Here is a 17,236-nt window from a genome sequence, read left to right on the forward strand (position 1 = left end):
TCTCGCCATGCGATAGCAAAAGAGAAGTTTTATGTAACGTAGTTCTATTTGTGCAAGAGCTGATTGTCATTTTGATCAGTGTTGCTGTATACAGAAATCAAAAGGCTACTTGATGCATTCATTACAGACCCATTTGGAGTTGCAGTATGATTTGATAGAAGAACATCATTATTATGGTGGGGCAGAGCTTGCTAAAATATACCTTGCACTGCGTCTTGTGGGTCAAGTTGTGTAAGAGCTTCTTGCAGTGTCTTCCTTGTGTTTCCTCCTGCACTAGAGCTCTTGTGCGATTGGAAATGTCTTGAGGGATCCATCGCAGTGTCTGATAGCTGTAGTTAACTGGATGACGGTGACCAGGCTAAAGATGAGAGGTGAAGTAGAAGTTATCATGGATGCAATCTTGTACAATTCAAATCAATAAGTGTTTTGCCATTTGAATTGCAGGTTACAACCAATGTATTCTGTCGTATGATCTAGCAATTGGTTGTACTACACAAGGTGAAGGATAATTCCTAGGTTTTTCGTAACGGATATTTCATGCAGTTATTATTGCTAGGTTTGTATAATTTTTGTGCATCCCAAAAACTACTATGTGGCATTTTTTTTGGTCCAACCTTAGGTTTGTAATAGTTCCATCTGCACGTGCCAGCAAAATTGTTTTATTCGTAACATTGCTTGCTCTCAAAAACATGCCTATGGCTTGACTGGCTACAAGTTCAGCCGTTTCTCTCAGTGCGGAAGCCTCCTTCTGTTAGGATTTGTTCCTATCATTCTGTATAATCCAGTTCCACGTGATATTGACTTAAAAGAGAAAAAAGCAGAGCAGCTACAAAGAGCAGACTAAACAAACCTGTAAACCCGCTTTTCAAATAAGTCACAAAAGTTACTAGCCTGTCCTTCTAGTCAGTCTGTCTACATATTAGGCATTTGTGGCATAAAAGAAAGACTGGAGGACTTTTGCAAAGCTTCCATTGTCAAAGGAATTCTTACTCATTACTGATAACACCAGACCCCTATTAATGACTCTTTCCCCATGAAAGCTGCTCCTAAACGGCAGTTAGGGAACCATGTTTTTAAAGTTGCTTTCTGAACCAGAATTCATGATGGCTCTTGACCGTGGTTAGCACGGTCAAGTCATGGGCAAGGGGATTGGGAAATGGCTAAGGAATAATTAGCATTTAGGAAATGTAATGGTGAGTTAAGGGAGACAGAAGGAATTTTAGCTTCAAAAAATGGAAGGCGGGGGTGGGATATATGAGCCTGCAGTACAGTCCTGATTGCTAAGCCATCATTAGCATTTTGGGAGTGTTATGTCTACACCAGCCCCAAGGTAAAGGGAAACGAAAAGGGACACCTACCTTTCTACTTTTAAAAAATTACTGTAGCATTTATGCTACAGTATCATAGGGTTGCAGAGAGCACATTAAAGAAAAGAACGGAATCGTGAAATTGGAGGAACCTCGATGTGTTTTCTACACAAGCTTACATCTTAAGAGCAATATCCTGTAAGTGAAGTGTTTCCAGAAGATCTCTCTTCAATTGGCCAATTGAAAATACAGATTAGAATTTCCAGTGCTTTAAAGGTGAAAAAGCTTCTCTTAAGGAAGATATATACGCCCTTGTCTGAAAATCATTCTTTAGTTGGCTTGATTGTACAGATAAAAACCTGCTTGAAGCTTGTTAAAGAGGAAGCTGTTTTTCTTGCTGTTCCATATGATGGCTTAATTCGTTTACTTTTCAGTCAGGGTCTGTGGTACATGGCAGCTAATGAACCGTATTTAACACTCAAACAAAGTGGACTGGAGTTTAGGATTGGAGAAGAGTAGGAAGGTTGGCCAAATGGTCTGGAAATTGGTAACGTGATATGCCTACATAGTCTTTTTGGTATACAAAGTGGGTTTTTTTAAATAATAAAATAATTTAAGAGTCTCCAAAGTCAAATTAAATTCAATTTAGGCTCCGTTCTTATAATTAAAGTATGTGTGTATACATTAACTTAAATATGGAAGTCTTTTTTTTCCTCCAGCTTTCACAGAATCATTGGATAGTGAAATAAATTATATTTCCGAATGCTGTGTTTGTTTGCTATTGCTGATCTGTGAAATTCCGAGCCGGGGGGGGGGGGGCGGTGTCTCATGGAGGTGGTTCATTATTTTTTTACTTTAATTGCCTGGCAAAAAAGCATTTGTTGACATTGTAGAACTATGCTAAAGTACAGTGTTTTCAAAATCAACACTGACTTCTGTTTGCCTAATTAATCAAGTCTGTGTGGCTTAAAGGAATGATTTTCTTGTTATTTTTTTCCTTTGTGGAAGCTCATAATTGAATGATTCAGTTAATAAATACATGAGAACACATTAAGAATGGTGTACTTTGTATAAATATTATTTATTGTTTTCAGTGAAGAAAACAGAACCCTTTTTTACCCGTCTTTCTCTAAAGCGTAGATCCAAACCAGCCTACAGATTAATAAAACAAAAACAATACTGATAAAACACAACAAAAATACCATGCCAAAGCACAGTTTAAAAGTCAGATCATGCCAAATGCTTTCAAAAAGAAGAAAGCGTTCACAATGTGGAGGAAGGAAACCAAATATTGAGCCAAACCACACTGAAAACTTTTTCATAAAGGAAGTAGAGTTATGGTTTTAATGTCTGTGAAAAGTTTTAAGCAGGTTTTTAAAAAATATTGCATTGTTTATTGATTGAATTACACCATTTTTATTTCATTGTTCTGTTGATTTCTGCAATCTAGTTCTTTTGCATTGTGTGTTGTTTGTATCGTACGGGTGATTAATTCATTATTTCTAATTCTGTAATCTGCCTTGAATTTCAACAAGAAATGTGGATGATAAAATCAGTAGGATATGGGAGATGCAGGTTTGCATTTCCATTCTGCCATGGAAGCTCGGTGGACCTTGGGCCACTCATCATTCAACCTAACCTATATTGCAGAGCAGATGCTGCGAGGATAAAGTGGAAGAGGGAAAGAAGTATTATAGGTCACTTTAGGTCAGACCATTTTGGGATAGAAAGCAGGATAAAAATACTTAATGAAGTACTCAACAGCTGTGGTGCCACAGTAGAAAAGTCCTGCCTCTCATATCCACCAGCTATAGCTCCAAAGATGGCACCATGCAAAGCTGGTCTTCTCCAGAAACCATAAGATTGCAAGCAGGTTCATATGGGACCAGATGCACATATATCATAGCGTAAGAGTGGGTGCATAATGAATACTTACTGAATTAGTTTTCTAAGAGGTGGAAGTTCTGACTTCTTTAGTGTCTGCAGAATCCTGTTGTGCCCTGCATAACATGTATGCTAGAGAAATCAGTTTGTAGCTGTCAAAAATGTGATGCCATGTGAACTATAAACGGTTCTGCTATGCACAGTTTACAGTAAAAAATGGGAGTTAGAAAATGCAGGTGGGCCTTCCATCCAAGGGCTGGCAACCGTCTTAGCATTAGAAATGGCATTAAAACAGGATTCTTCAGACCTGGCAAAATCTGAATATTATGACAATAAACTTTTTTAGCATTTTCCTGTAAAAAGCTGAATTCTGTGAAGCTGGGATATAACACTTGATTTGAAACTAAAATCATGGATCAAGAGAGCTGCTGTAGCATAGTGGTTAAGTGGTTGGGTTGCAGATCAGCATTCTGCTGGTTCGAATCCCATTACTGCCATGAGCTTAGCAGGTGGTTTTAGGCAAGCCACTTCTCTCAGCCCAGCCCCCCAGCTAGGGCTGCCAGCCCCCAATGGGGCCCCCGGCTGCTACTAACTTGGCCAGCGGGGAAGGGGAAGGCTCGGGGACAGGCCTGGGAAGCAAAAACCTCCTGAGCCAGCATGCAGCGGGCACATTCCCGCCGAATGCGACATCACTTCTGGAAGTGACATCACCGTGCCCCTTCCAGGAGAAGGCCTCCTTGGTGAGTGCAGGATGCCCACTCCACTCCCACTGGGAAGGTAAGGGGGCCTGGCAACCCTACCCCCATCTGTACTGTGGGGATAAAACCAGCACTGAATTTGTTCACTGCTCTGAGTGTAGCACTAATCTGTCTAGAAGAGCAGTATATAAGCACCATTATTGTTGTTGTTATATTTTTCAGAGTGTTGTCCGTTGTCTCTGGCACCCCAAGCTGAACCAAATCATGGTTGGTACAGGAAATGGATTAGCTAAAGTATATTACGATCCTATCAAAAGTCAAAGGTACTTTTTTTTCTAAATCCAATTTAACCTATGTGTCCACTCGTTAAAATGTGGGATTACTTTTTGTCCACGTTCACAGTTTCATCTATTTATTAAGATGAGCTCTGCTGAATAGCAAAGCAACCCATCTAGTCCAGCATCCTGTTTCTCTCAGTGGTGGAGCACAGAACCCAAAGCTTCCCCAGCAATTGGCATTCAGAGGCAGGGCTCATTTTGAGGGGGAACGTGCAGGAACGCAGTTCTGGTAGTTCCCCAAGGAGGTCACATGTCAGGTGGCCCCGCCCACCTGACTCTCAGCCATTTTGGGCCCATTTCAGCCTGGATTGGTGCTAAAACCGCCCAGATAGGGCCTCTGATGGGTGGTGCATCACTCTCCCGCTTATCAGTGGCCCGATCCTGACCATTTGGGGCCCCTTTTCGGCCGTTTTCAGCCCCTTCTTTTCCATTTTGGGCCCAGTTTTGGCCCTGAATGGCCAGGATTGGGTCCAAAACAGCCAGGATAGGTGATGTCAGGGGGTGTGGCATACGCAAATCAGTTATGCTAATGACACACTTCCGGTGATGGCAAGGGGTGTGGCATATGCTAATGAGTTAAGCAAATGAGTTCCTCCAGCTCTTTTTTCTATGAAATGACCCCTGTTCAGAGTTATACTATCTCTGACCATGGAGTCCCCGTTCAATCCTATTTATTTATCTAAGTCCATTTTAAAGTAATCTACTGGTTTATACTGTCTTTCTCCCAACATGGGTCCAGGATGGCTTATAAACCATCTGTAAAATTTGAATAATGAATTAATTAATTAAAAAGAAGTGTTTAAAATCAGGTCAGGAGCAGAGCTGCTGTATTGTCATGGTGTAGAAAATAGAAAACAAAGCAATGGTGGGGGAGAAAGACATAGCAACTTAAGAGTTGCTCTTGCAAAGTATGATTTGAATCTTCCAGAGGATTTTCACATGAGCTAGGGTCCTCCTTGCAGAAGTGTGAAAAAACCAACCAGGTGCTGGCTCCTTAAATAGAGCATATCCCAAGTCATTTTTCTGCTTGTGGAAGACATGCAAGCAATTTCTAGGCACCATAAAATATAGGAAGGAAAATATTAGCTGTTGCAGAAGACCTTGCACAAGCAGAATCACACTAAATGAATTTATATTTCCACTTGTGCATTGCTGGATCCATGCCTCTATGTGTTAAATTTTTGGTATCTTATGTATAAAGCATTGCATAAATTGTGTTATTGGGTTCCATTAGTGTAATGAACAAGGGGAAAAAACACAGCTGTATCAGGCATATTCCATTGATCTTTATGGCCTAATAAAGAATTTTCAAGGGGGTCTTGTATTAATCTTTTAATTCACTCTAACTTGTCCCTTTTATATTTATTGAGATTTTTGTAGTAGTCTCAGGTCACTAAGCATGTTGCTTAACTTGCATTTTTGCAGTTCATATGTACAGTTGTACTTTCAGAGAAGTGTTAAGGAAATTGTAGCAGATTCCTGGTCTGTTCGCTCTTTTTGCATCCCCTTTTCATTCACTTTACATCAAAAAGTAGTAAATATGAAAGTGAGAAATGGCAAGTTAATTTGGTTCATTTCTTCTTTTTTCTTAGTGTAAATTTTAGACAGTCTCTAATCCAGGGCTGAAGGCTCATATTCTTCTGCTAGAATAGAGTCTTACTGACATCCCATAGTACTGCTGTCTCTAGTACAGAATTTTTGGGGTTGTGTTTTCTTCTGCTCAGATGAATCCTTGCTAGTCATTCCTTAAAAGCTGTTTCCCTAGTACCACCACCCTCTATTTCAAACTAGCAAGGAGAAGAAATTTACTTCTAAAATTAGCCTAGATCCCTGGATTGCAGGAACAAATTAAACGTCATCATCGATGGAGTTCAGGAGTTCCACATAAGGAACTACACAGTCAGAAGCCAAGCTATACCTCCCAGATCAAGAATTTAAGGTGGTCTGCCCCCTCCCCTTGGTTGGCAGTGTTTCACATCCCTCTCATAATAAAAACTGTCCTGGATTTTATGTGGATATTCTCATCTACCAGGATTCTCTAAGAAGGTTGAACAGTCTAGTTTCTGCCCACTTCACCTTTTTATTTTGACTGACACTCAATTGCTCTCAACATTTTATCCATTCTGGGGAATTTTTAGTCCTCAACAGGACATTTTTTGGGGTTAATTTACAGTTCAATTCTGAGAACCCTTTCCTGGGAGTAATCCTGATCAAATAGACTCAACTAGGATTCTAAGCAGACCTGCTTAAGATGGTACTGCAACAAAGTCATATTTTACTGCATACCTGAGAAGACCCTCAGGTAGGCAGAGACCCCTTGCTGGTCCAAGAGTGACTCAGTCTGTGACTTTTGTTTGTCTGCCCAGGAGCCAACAAATTCATCATTAGATACTGTGATGTTGCATTGTGAGGAAGCAGAGCTACAAGAGCCACACATAGGCCCTGTGCCACCACTGGCCAGGCTGAAACAGCCAGGGCATGGGCAGGGCAGGGTCGCAGCAGGCAGAGCAGTTTCCCCTTCTCCAGGCTGGAACCTGAGAAAAAGAGTGTCCCAATTGGGAGAGGGGGAGAACAGACTGCAAAGAAAGAAGGCTGGTAAGAGTAAGGCAAGAGAAGATTCTCTTGCAGACAACTTGGTCAAGGGGGGAGCAGAGCCGGCTCTCAAGGTAGGGAAAAGGCTCTGAGACCGGAGACAGAGGGGACCGGGCACCAGAGAGCAACGGCAGGCAGATTTGCTTCCTAGGTTAGGCAGCACCACCAAGCAGACTCAGAACCTATGGAAAGCACTGCAGGGTCTAATTAAACAGAGCACTTTCGTTGTGTGGGAAATGGAATAAATAAAGGGCTCATGACCACTGAAGATGCGGATGGGCAACAGGGGGAGCTCTGTGTGACAGGTGCCCCGCCCCCTTTGCTACCTGTGTTTCAGGTATGATCCTACTGATTAGTTCTATGTTGTCTAATGTCAGTCCAAGAATTGCTTATGCTCTGTTTCAGCATTTCTTCAACTCTGTGTTGGATTCTTGCTCGTGCTATATCTTTGTAAACGTATGTTTATGTACCCTATGGCACTGTTTATGGAAATATCCTTGATACTGATTGTACTAATCTCACATTATGTAATCCACCTTGAGTCTCAGTGAGAAAGGTGGACTATAAATGAAATAAATAAAATAAAATAAATAAAATCTAAGGGTGACATGATTTAACAAAATAAATGAAACTTGGTGCTATGAAAAATTCATTTTAGTTGCTGAGCTTCTAAAACTGGCAAACTCTTTGGAAATGTCTTTCTGAATTCTAAACCTATTTATTTAAAATATTTCTATATCCGCATTTCTCTCAGGCATCCTACTTTTAAACTTTGCTAGGATTCCTGTTTGTTTTGTTGACCAAGTTTTTCTCTTTTCTTCCCAGGGGAGCAAAATTGTGTGTTGTGAAAACAAAAAGAAAAGAGAGACAAGCAGAGACTCTCACACAGGATTATATTATAACACGTGAGCAACTTTTAAATACTTATGAAATATAGGACTTTTACTCTCTTATGCATTCAAGAACAGTGGCCATCACCTGCAAACAAAAGTGGTACAGATCATTCTTAACACTTCATTCTTGCTATTGTTGACCCACCCTAACATCAGTAGATTCAATCGTAATTACAGAAATAGTTCAATCTTCTGTTCCATACAATGGTTAAAATGTTCCTTTTTTTGAACGTTTGAGAGACTCTAGCATTACAAACTGTGGTTTCTTGCTAGTTGGATGGTAGAACCTCAGGCTCACACCTTCCCTCTTCACTTGTTGGACAGCCACTTCATGAAAGGCCTCCCTTTTATAACAAACAATTTTGTTGTTACATTTGAGCCATGAAGTGAATTGTGCTCTTCTCTCCAAAGCAGGAGTTCAAGCTCTGGTTTAATTCCGGTTTGCAAAGATTTGAACAAACCACAGTTTGTGATTTGGATGGGACAAGAATCTGCAATTTGCTGCAAAAGTGGGATTTAATTCAATTATCTCATCATTCACAAAGGGGGAGAATGGTAGGAGAGAAGAAGAAGCATACTAGCCAGTGAATGTTCTAGGCTCATTCATATAGCTAATAAGCTGTGGTTTGTCATTACAGCTGAACCATGTCATTAGCTTCCAGAGTCTTTCTGAGAAGCAGCACGGGCTGAAAGTGTTTGGCGGCTCAATTGAAGCAAAGTAGACAGTACTGGAATCTGAAATTCAAGTCCTGTAGATTTTGAGAAAAGCGGGATATAAATACTTTACATTAATCTAAAACATCACATTCTCTGACGGCAGCAATTTCACTTGAAGGATTAAGTGCTACTTTTAAAAATGAGGCACGTTATTGTTGATGGATTTTCATTGAAGTAGCTTGCTGCTGCATATGGGAATGGTTTGTTAACCACCTCAAATGTTCTGTGAAAAATTATATAGCATGCCACTTAGCAACTAAAGTTTGACTCTTTGTGCTTCATGTAACAAGCAGATGTAAAAGATGGCCATTTATTCATAAAATTCTAAAGCTTCCTAAGCCAGATGATGGTTTCATTTAAATCAAATAAATTAAACAGTCCCTAAAAGTTGGATTGGGCTGTGTTTGCACCACTGTTGTTTCCCAGTGTTGTGTATCATCTTTGCACCCATTTTCGTTGCCTGGGACTGTACAGCTTGAGGACAGTGGGTCCTCCCTCTTCATCCCAAGCCGTGTCTAAAAGTTACAGAGTATCTCATACCCATTCTTTCCACATCCTAATTCTTGTTATTTTTATTGAGCTGTTGTTTGATAAGACCATTTAGAAAAGTGAGAATTGTAAAAAATTTACACCCTGTCTCCTGTCCATAGCTAAAGCAACCATTCTATTTCCAGTAAATACAAAGTTTATTTACAGTGGGTTAGATCCAATACACAAACAAATGGTAGGCACTCCTGCTCATACAAGGGGTTGTCCACAACTTCTACAACTTTCCCTGTCCAGCCTCAGCCTCTCGCTCCCACGCCATACCCCCATGCTGTCCTTTCAGGAAATGCAAAAGGAAGGGAGAGGTGAGATGGCATTCTTTAATTGGGGGGCACTCAGGGCTCTTGGGAGCCAATCCAGAGTCTGTAGATCCCTGTCATTTGTCATCACTCTTATTTTCATACAAAAGCACAATTGGCATCACTGCTGCATTACGAAAGGGCAAAATAGCAAAGAGTCCAGTAGCACCTTTAAGACTAACCAACTTTATTGTAGCATAAACTTTCGAGAGCTATAGCTCTCTTCATTGGATGCATCTGATGAAGAGAGCTGTGGCTCTCGAAAGCTTGTGCTACAATAAAGTTGGTTCGTCTTAAAGGTGCTACTAGACTCTTTGCTATTTTGTTACTGCAGACTAACAAGGGTAACTCCTCTGGATCTATTACAAAGGGGGGATGTGTATGATCTCACAGTGACAAACACACGTACATGTGGTAGAACGTAATGTTATACGGTGCATGTGCTGCTTTTTCGTCCAGTAACAATCAGTGATGTGGAGTGATGTGGAAAAAAAATTAACAACATGTTGCATCACATGTTAAGTTTCATTATGGGGAAGAGTGAGGAATAGACACCGGAGCCTCTCTTTTCAATGGTAGGACTGTATCTCTCATAGCTGAGCTAACTTAACATCTGTTTCATAGGTGGTAATTTTTAAGTGTGGAACAGCCTTTGAGAGGGAAGAGTAAACACAAATGAGTATGTTGCAGTAATCCACTACACTGTCACTAATCACAGTTCTCTGGAGCTCTCTCAGCCCCACCCACCTCACAGGGTGTTTTGTTGTGGGGATAATAATGACATACTTTGTAAACTGCTCTGAGTGGGCATTAAGTTGTTCTGAAGGGCGGTATATAAATCGAATGTTGTTGTTGTTGTTATGAAGAAGTTATTCCACATCGGTCTAGCCTGTTATGTTCAGGCACCCAAAAGGCACATGTTAACGGTCAATCCAAGTGTGGTGTAGAGTGTTAGTCAAGGACTAAGGAGACATGATGGGTTCATGCCATGAAACTTACTTAGTGACCTTGGACCAGTCACTCTCTTTCTCTCAGCCTAACCTACCTCACAGGGTGGTTGTGAGGATAAAATAGAGGAGAGGAGAACTAAGTATAACATCCTGAGCTCCTTGGAAGAAGGGTGGGAAGAATAAATACAAATTGCTGATCCCCATAAACTTAAGCCTTCTCTCTCTAAATAAAATTTCTTTTTAAAAAATGCAGCTCACGCACTCCCGATGTTTCGTGAACCACGCCAGAGAAGTACAAGAAAGCAGTTGGAAAAAGATCGGCTGGATCCCATGAAATCTCACAAGCCTGAGCCTCCAGTAGCAGGACCAGGTAAACAAAATGAAGCCAATGCCAGAATGCGAAGATGAGAAGCTGCATACAGTCTATAACAGTTAAAAGCTTGAAGATGTTGCTGCACTGGTACAATAGCTAACTTCCCCCCTCCCTTTCGTACGAACAGAATTTTTTTCTTCTTCTTTACGTCATCTCTTCCGCTCACTTAATTTGTTTTTCCACTGTGTGCATCTGTTTATTCTCTCATTTCTTCCTCTGTTAGGTCGTGGTGGCCGTGTCGGGACTCATGGTGGGACTCTGTCTTCATACATTGTCAAGAATATTGCACTGGATAAGACTGACGATAGCAACCCCCGGGAGGCCATTTTACGACATGCCAAGGAAGCCGAGGAGAACCCCTACTGGGTTGCTCCAGCATATTCAAAGTAAGGAAGTTTTCTTAAAAGGAAAAAAAACCCCAAAGAACAGTGTCAACTGTAATATGTTTGAGAGACCTAGTGAACTTGAATGTAAGCAGATGACTTACTTAACAACACCATTCTCTGCCTTTTTTGGACTTTTGCCACTAATGGGGAAAACTGATAGGATATCAGAGCTCTTTCTTTAGGGAGACTATTTTCACAACATTCCTACATGCTTGGAATAAAATGAGACCTTTTTAAAAACGCAAAAAGATTCTAATGTTAAAAAAAGAGACTTAGTGGTCTTTTAAGCCATTGGAAGGCTGTTGGAGTTGACTAAAAGAAGACGGGGGGGGGGGGAGTGTCAAAGAAACTGAACGAATTCGTTGCTTCATTTATCACTACAGAAAATGTAGGCATTTGCCCATTCTGACACTGCTGCGTTTCAAGAAGGGTGTCAGAATTTCGATGGAAATATTAACTCAGTGTGCGAATTTGAAAAAAGACAAATGCTGTGCTAGGAAGCAAAGAGATTGAAAACAAGATAGCCATGTCTTCTAATTCCCGTGTATGGTCTGTGGTGCAGCTAGAGTTGAAATACTGCATACAACTGTGTTCGCTGTATCTCAGAGCCAAGCTACAAGTGACTTTTTTCACGTGAAGAACACTTGATCGTTTTTGCAAGTTTTTCTGGGAACTGAAGTCCCAGTGTCCTTCCCCTCACTGTTAGAATCGCTGCCTGAAGAGCCAGAGAAAGCCGGCGGCATCAGCAGCTTTTGCAAATCGTTCCTCCAGTCACAAGCCTGCTCTCAACGATCTTTGGGGGCGGGCAGCTGCAACTTTCTCCCTGGGCATCTTGCTCCCGGGGAGCTGCTCTGGAGAAAGCCGACATGTTGGTGAAGCCGAGCAGGACGCCCAGGGAGAAAGTTGCAGGTACCTGCCCCCAAAGATCATTGAGAGCAGGCTTGTGACTGGAGGAACAATTTGCAAAAGCTACTGCTGCCGCCGGCTTTCTCTGGCTCTTCAGGCAGCGATTCTAGCAGTGAGGGGAAGGAGACTAGGACTTCAGTTCCCAGAAAAACTTGTGAAAACGATCACGTGTTCTTCACGTGAAAAAAGTCACTTGTAGCTTGGCTCTCAGAAACAATACTGTAGCACTGCAAAAAGTGCAGAAAAAGGAAACCAAAAGGATCAAGGGATCAAGCACTTTCTGTATAAAGAGAGGCTTAGAAGTTTGAGGCCTTTAGTATAGAGAAAAGGGGACTAAGGGGGACGCAATCAAATTATGAAGTGGAGAAAATGGATCGCGAGAACTCTTCCTCCCTCTCCTGTAATACTAGAACTCACAGGTACCTTGTGAAGTTTCAGAACAAGTACATTCATGATACAGCAAGGAAGGACTTCTCTCAAACAGTAACTAGAATGTGGTGATGATGGCTACTAGTTTAGTTAGCTTTAAAGGGGGCAAGAGCAGTTCATGGAGGGTAAGTCTATAAATGGCTGTTAATTATGATGAATAAATGGAGCCTCCATGTCTAGAGGTAGTAATCTTCGGAATGCCAGTACTGTGGCGGAGGGGCGGGGGGGGGGGAGGCAAGAACACCAGACTCTCTGCCCTGATTATAAACCTTCTGGGGGACTCTGTTTAGAAACAGGATGCTGGGTTAAATGAACCATTGGCCTGATCAAGCATAGATGCCCTCATGTTCTTATAACCAGTACAGCTGTGTTTCTGTTACCCACATATCTGAGGCAGCTTTGTACTTGAAAGAGCATTTCTGAAAGGTTTGCCGGAAGTGATGGGATTTCTGTGTAACTTTTTTTTTTATTAACAAGCAAAGATTTACTAATTTTCTCCTCGTTAGGATGGTCACCACCACCACCTCCCCTTCAAAGCCAATAGTACATTTCATTCTGCCAGCCTGATAGAGATCTCCCAATTGTATTTGGCTTGTTAGCTTCATTGATTGCGTATTAGATTTCACCCCTGACGCCTGCAATGGAGCGAACATGAAAGTTTTAAAACTACACTAGTAATTCAGAGAAGGTGCTGACTTGTACATGGGCAGCTCATGTTACGGTTTCTTGTTAAGAACAGAGGCAGGTGAGAAGTGGGCTGGACCCAAGTCCAGAGTGCTTATGCATCAGATGATAGCAGTGCTGGGGAGGGAGCACTGTGTGAGCATTGGCCGTGACAACTTAATTTATGATAACCTGTTTCGTGTCAAAGGACTGAGAAGTTATTCCTGTGTTACAGAGCCTATTTCACGATCGATCTTTGTTTCTTTCATATCAAAGTATCACAATCTCGGTGGTACACATTGCGTGCTAAAAAGTCTGTCTGTCTTCTAGCTGCTTTTGTGCACAAGCCCTGCCAACCTGAATGGGTAGGGCTTGAAATTGCACCTAAACCCCCTTTTAATTAATTTAATTGTTGGAGGGGAGGTTGGGACTGGTGATGGCAGAAAGGGGTATTAGGAAATAAGGGGGAAAGCTCAGCCAGGAACCCGATTGATTTCTCTCGTACTTTTGTTCCCACTGGGGACTCAAAGCAGCTTACAAAGAAATCTAAAAAAAAATAGAATGTATGCAAAAGAAAGCAATAGAAATACGCAACACAACTCCAGTGGTTGCGCTGATCCCGGATCCACTGAGCTGACTCAATTTTGCCCTTTGCCCCAGTCCAAAGCCTCACATCTCTAACCACACCCAAGCCAAGTATCTGCAGCATAGGAAGTACAGAAGCTCAGCCCAGGTCCTATCCATCTGGCACAAAGATAATACCAACCTTCTTCCCCTACCAGGATTGAGGCAGAAAAGGGTGTGGGAGAAAACAGAAAGGGATCACCATGGCCTAATTGATAAGTCCAGATAGAATCCTTGAATGCAAAAAAAGTGGATTGTAGCAAAATTCCCAATGAACCACCGAAGGTCAGCTAGTCTTCCTTCCTTCCTTCCTTCTTTCCTTCTTTCCTTTCCATTTGTATGCCACTTTTCTATCCAAATAGGATTCCCAAGGTGGCAAACATTAACCAATTTAAAACTTTAAACAATTTAAATTTAAAATAACATTTAAAACAGTAATGAGACAAAAGTCTTCACCTGCTGGCTGAGGACAGCAATAGAGGGGGTGTCAGACTATGGAATCCCAGTTATCTAGAGTTCGTCTCCCCCCTTCCTCAAGAAGCACAAGTTTCTTGATTCCAAAAGGTTTATTGAAAGACTATGCTCAGGATACAGGTGTCCACAATCCAAGAGCTGAAGACCCTTGGCTGAACGAAAGCTTTGTTGAGAATGACACATAAAATGAAAGTAACAACACTTCAAACACCCATTCCCAGCCTCCCCCCCTAGTCCTGTCTGCGAAGGCATGAGAAGATGAGGACATCAAGGTCGTTGGCTGGAACGGGCTGATAAGGACTCTTCGCTCCCATGGGTATATGCGGCCTGGGTACCACCTGGGCCTGGAGGGAGGAAAACTAAACAACTACAGATTATAGCATGTTAACATGGCGCAACTCTGGCAAGAAGTTTGACAAGACAACTGACACTCTGACAGGGGGACAGGCAGTTAGTTCCTTAGATGTGTCTTGTGTAGAGCTGGGTTCCTCCCTGGACATAGCAATAACTAATCACGGCACTGCTTTTGATTCTTTCATTTGCCTTTCTTATTAAAAGGAAAAAGTGAGACTAATATGGGCAGGTCCTTTTATTTTAGTTTTGAAGGCACCATGAACCTATTTGCTTTTGCAGAACTGCCATATAATCTCCCCCCATCCTTAATACTTTTTAGGACTCAACCAACTACAGTTTTTGCTGAAGTAGAATCTGACGAAGATGAAACAGATGACAAGCCAGAATGGAAAAAACGTAAAATTTGAAGAATTTAAATTGGAAGAGTCTCACAAGACAGCTGGAATTAAGTTGAATTCTTTTTCCTTATGCAAGAGGAAACAAATTTCTGCAAGTAAAATTGCTTACATGCACAGGACTTGAAAGAAGACCATCATAAAGTGAACTAGAATCACTTACATTGAATCTGCATTTTGTAAACAGAACTCGTAAATAAAAGCTTATTTTTTAAAATTTTGTTTTCTTTTAGAGCCATTTTTCTTCCATTTTTATTAGCCCAAGTTTGACTTAAAAACATTTTCTTGCCCTCAGATGACTTTTCAGATGATGTCATATATCACTGAAGACTTTTGAGAAAACAAAATACTCACAGATTCATAGGAAGGTGTAGAACAATTTTAAGTTCTATATTTGTTGTAAATGTTTTGTTGCTAATTTAATTTGACTATGACAGCTGTTTCTAGAATATATTGCTAATGTGTGAATTGTACAGTAACTTGTATTCCTAACCAATATGTTTATTTTTAGTTATCTATAACATGAGACTATTTCTTTATAGATGTAAGATCTAATCCATAGAGCTGGATCAGTGGTACTCTTCTTCTCATAGAAGGAAACTTCTGTTCACAGAGTGAATTATTCTGTGAGTGGAAGAATCATTCTCTGAGCAAAAGAGTACTTTCGATCCAACTCATTGTCTCAAATAGAAATTAATATTATCTCTTTTATTGATTGTGTACAACAGGCCAATTATTCTGTTCCAGGAAACAATAACATCTCGATGTTCATAAGAGGAAGGCCTTTATCCCCAGTTGTCTATATGTTTACTAATACTGTAATAATTAGGGCCATTTCCACACGGCTTACCTTGTTCTGGAAAACAGCGAAATCTTGCACGAAATTGCGTGAGAAGACGCTATCGCGTGAAATCGCACAAGAAGATGCTGTTATCGTGTGAGAAGATGCGATAACAGCGTCTTCTCACGCGAGATTTTGCTGTTTTCCAGAACAAGTTAAGCCATGTGGAAACAGCCAAGGTCTGGAGTGTGATAGTAAGTTTCTGCAATGGATACCAAAATATCATAGAGATTTAACATCTTGACCTGTTGTTCAGTGAAATAGTTCAGTTTAAAAAATGAAACAGTCCAAGAGAACATTACAGGAGACTCAAAGAATGAATGGGGAATTGAAAGACATTCAGAAGAAGTTATACTTATGACTTATCAACACTGACACACTTTGGATGGTGATCGAACTATATATATTGTCTTGTGACTGTTCCTTGGGGAACCACTGACGTTTTTTAATGACACAGTGTTCACAAAGATTCGAGCTATTCAAACAACAAAGCTGTCAGATTGTTTGCAGTCCAGCTTCTATAAAGAAAGGGAACATTATCTTTTGGATCAAAAGCTCAAACTGACCATAGAGACAGAAGTAGCTTTATGGACCAATCCAAGGATCTGAAAGAGGTCCTGGGAGGTGATGAAACTATGGGTCAGAGAGCCCAAAATAATGTTAAGCCAATGTTCAAAAAGGTCTCTGATTTGCCATATATTCTGGACATGGAAGTCCATCATACTCTGTGGTTTAAAACATCGCTAAAATGTAAAAGCATAATCTTAAGAAATTTTAAAACAATCATAACTGTCATCTGGTAATCTAGCAAAATAATCTGAACCAGTCTAGTGAATGCCTGAGTCTACTGATAGTTACCTAAATTGTTTTTCTGTATATGATAGTTTCTCTCAACCTGGGGCAATAGTTATTTATTTGGTAAAACTGAAAAAACACGTCACTCTAATCTCAGAAAGATTTTTTTTCTTAGAATGGTCCCTAGAATGATTGGCAGGGATGCTACTTGCAACTAACTTAATAGGACCAAACCCTTTGTCCCATCACTCGGACCTGAGGAATGGGACCATTTTTTTCTGTGCAGTAGAAATTTCCAGGATTCCCCCTGTGCCTGTTAGCTTTGTCAGAGAATCCACATGTATTTTTAGTCCTTCCAATTAGAATATCAACACCGCTTTATATTAAGGAGGGCGGTAGAAATAAATACAGCATTAGATCTTCTATTCCTGCACTATAAAGTGTTGAATAAGTCCATCATGATGGTTTAATTTTTCTCTCTCTTAAAACAGCTTGGAAATCTTTGTTGTATGATTTTGCTCAGTTTAAATAATACCTACAATACAAGATTTTTAAAAAAACAAAACGAGTGCTGCATTATATTGCACATCAAACTATTACATTTGCTTAAAAATGTCACCCTGCTGTGCTTGGTGTCTGAACTGGTTCACAAGCGCTTGTTTTTGCAAGAGAGAACCTTTGTGGTCCTTTTTGATTTGGTAGTCATCGTTCCATCCAAGCTTTATTTTTTTAAGTAGATCTAGTCCAGCAAAAGCATGTGGAGGTCATTCAA

The 17,236-nt window shown here is 40.7% G+C and overlaps 1 protein-coding gene across 2 annotated transcripts in view; it reads left to right on the forward strand.

Moving 5' to 3' along the window:
• Positions 1–16,336, forward strand: part of WDR70 (WD repeat domain 70) — a 131,463-nt gene extending 115,127 nt beyond the window's left edge. For both annotated transcript variants that reach the window (XM_054987346.1, XM_054987347.1), the window contains exons 14-18: positions 4,112–4,212; positions 7,645–7,724; positions 10,478–10,594; positions 10,821–10,983; positions 14,753–16,336. In XM_054987346.1, coding sequence (XP_054843321.1) covers positions 4,112–4,212; positions 7,645–7,724; positions 10,478–10,594; positions 10,821–10,983; positions 14,753–14,840 — 549 coding nt within the window. In that variant the 3' untranslated portion in view covers positions 14,841–16,336. The remainder of the gene's footprint in view (positions 1–4,111; positions 4,213–7,644; positions 7,725–10,477; positions 10,595–10,820; positions 10,984–14,752) is intronic.
• Positions 16,337–17,236: the final 900 nt, after the last annotated feature.

The sequence above is a fragment of the Eublepharis macularius genome, chromosome 8 (assembly GCF_028583425.1).
Source record: "Eublepharis macularius isolate TG4126 chromosome 8, MPM_Emac_v1.0, whole genome shotgun sequence".
Lineage (NCBI taxonomy): Eukaryota > Metazoa > Chordata > Lepidosauria > Squamata > Eublepharidae > Eublepharis > Eublepharis macularius.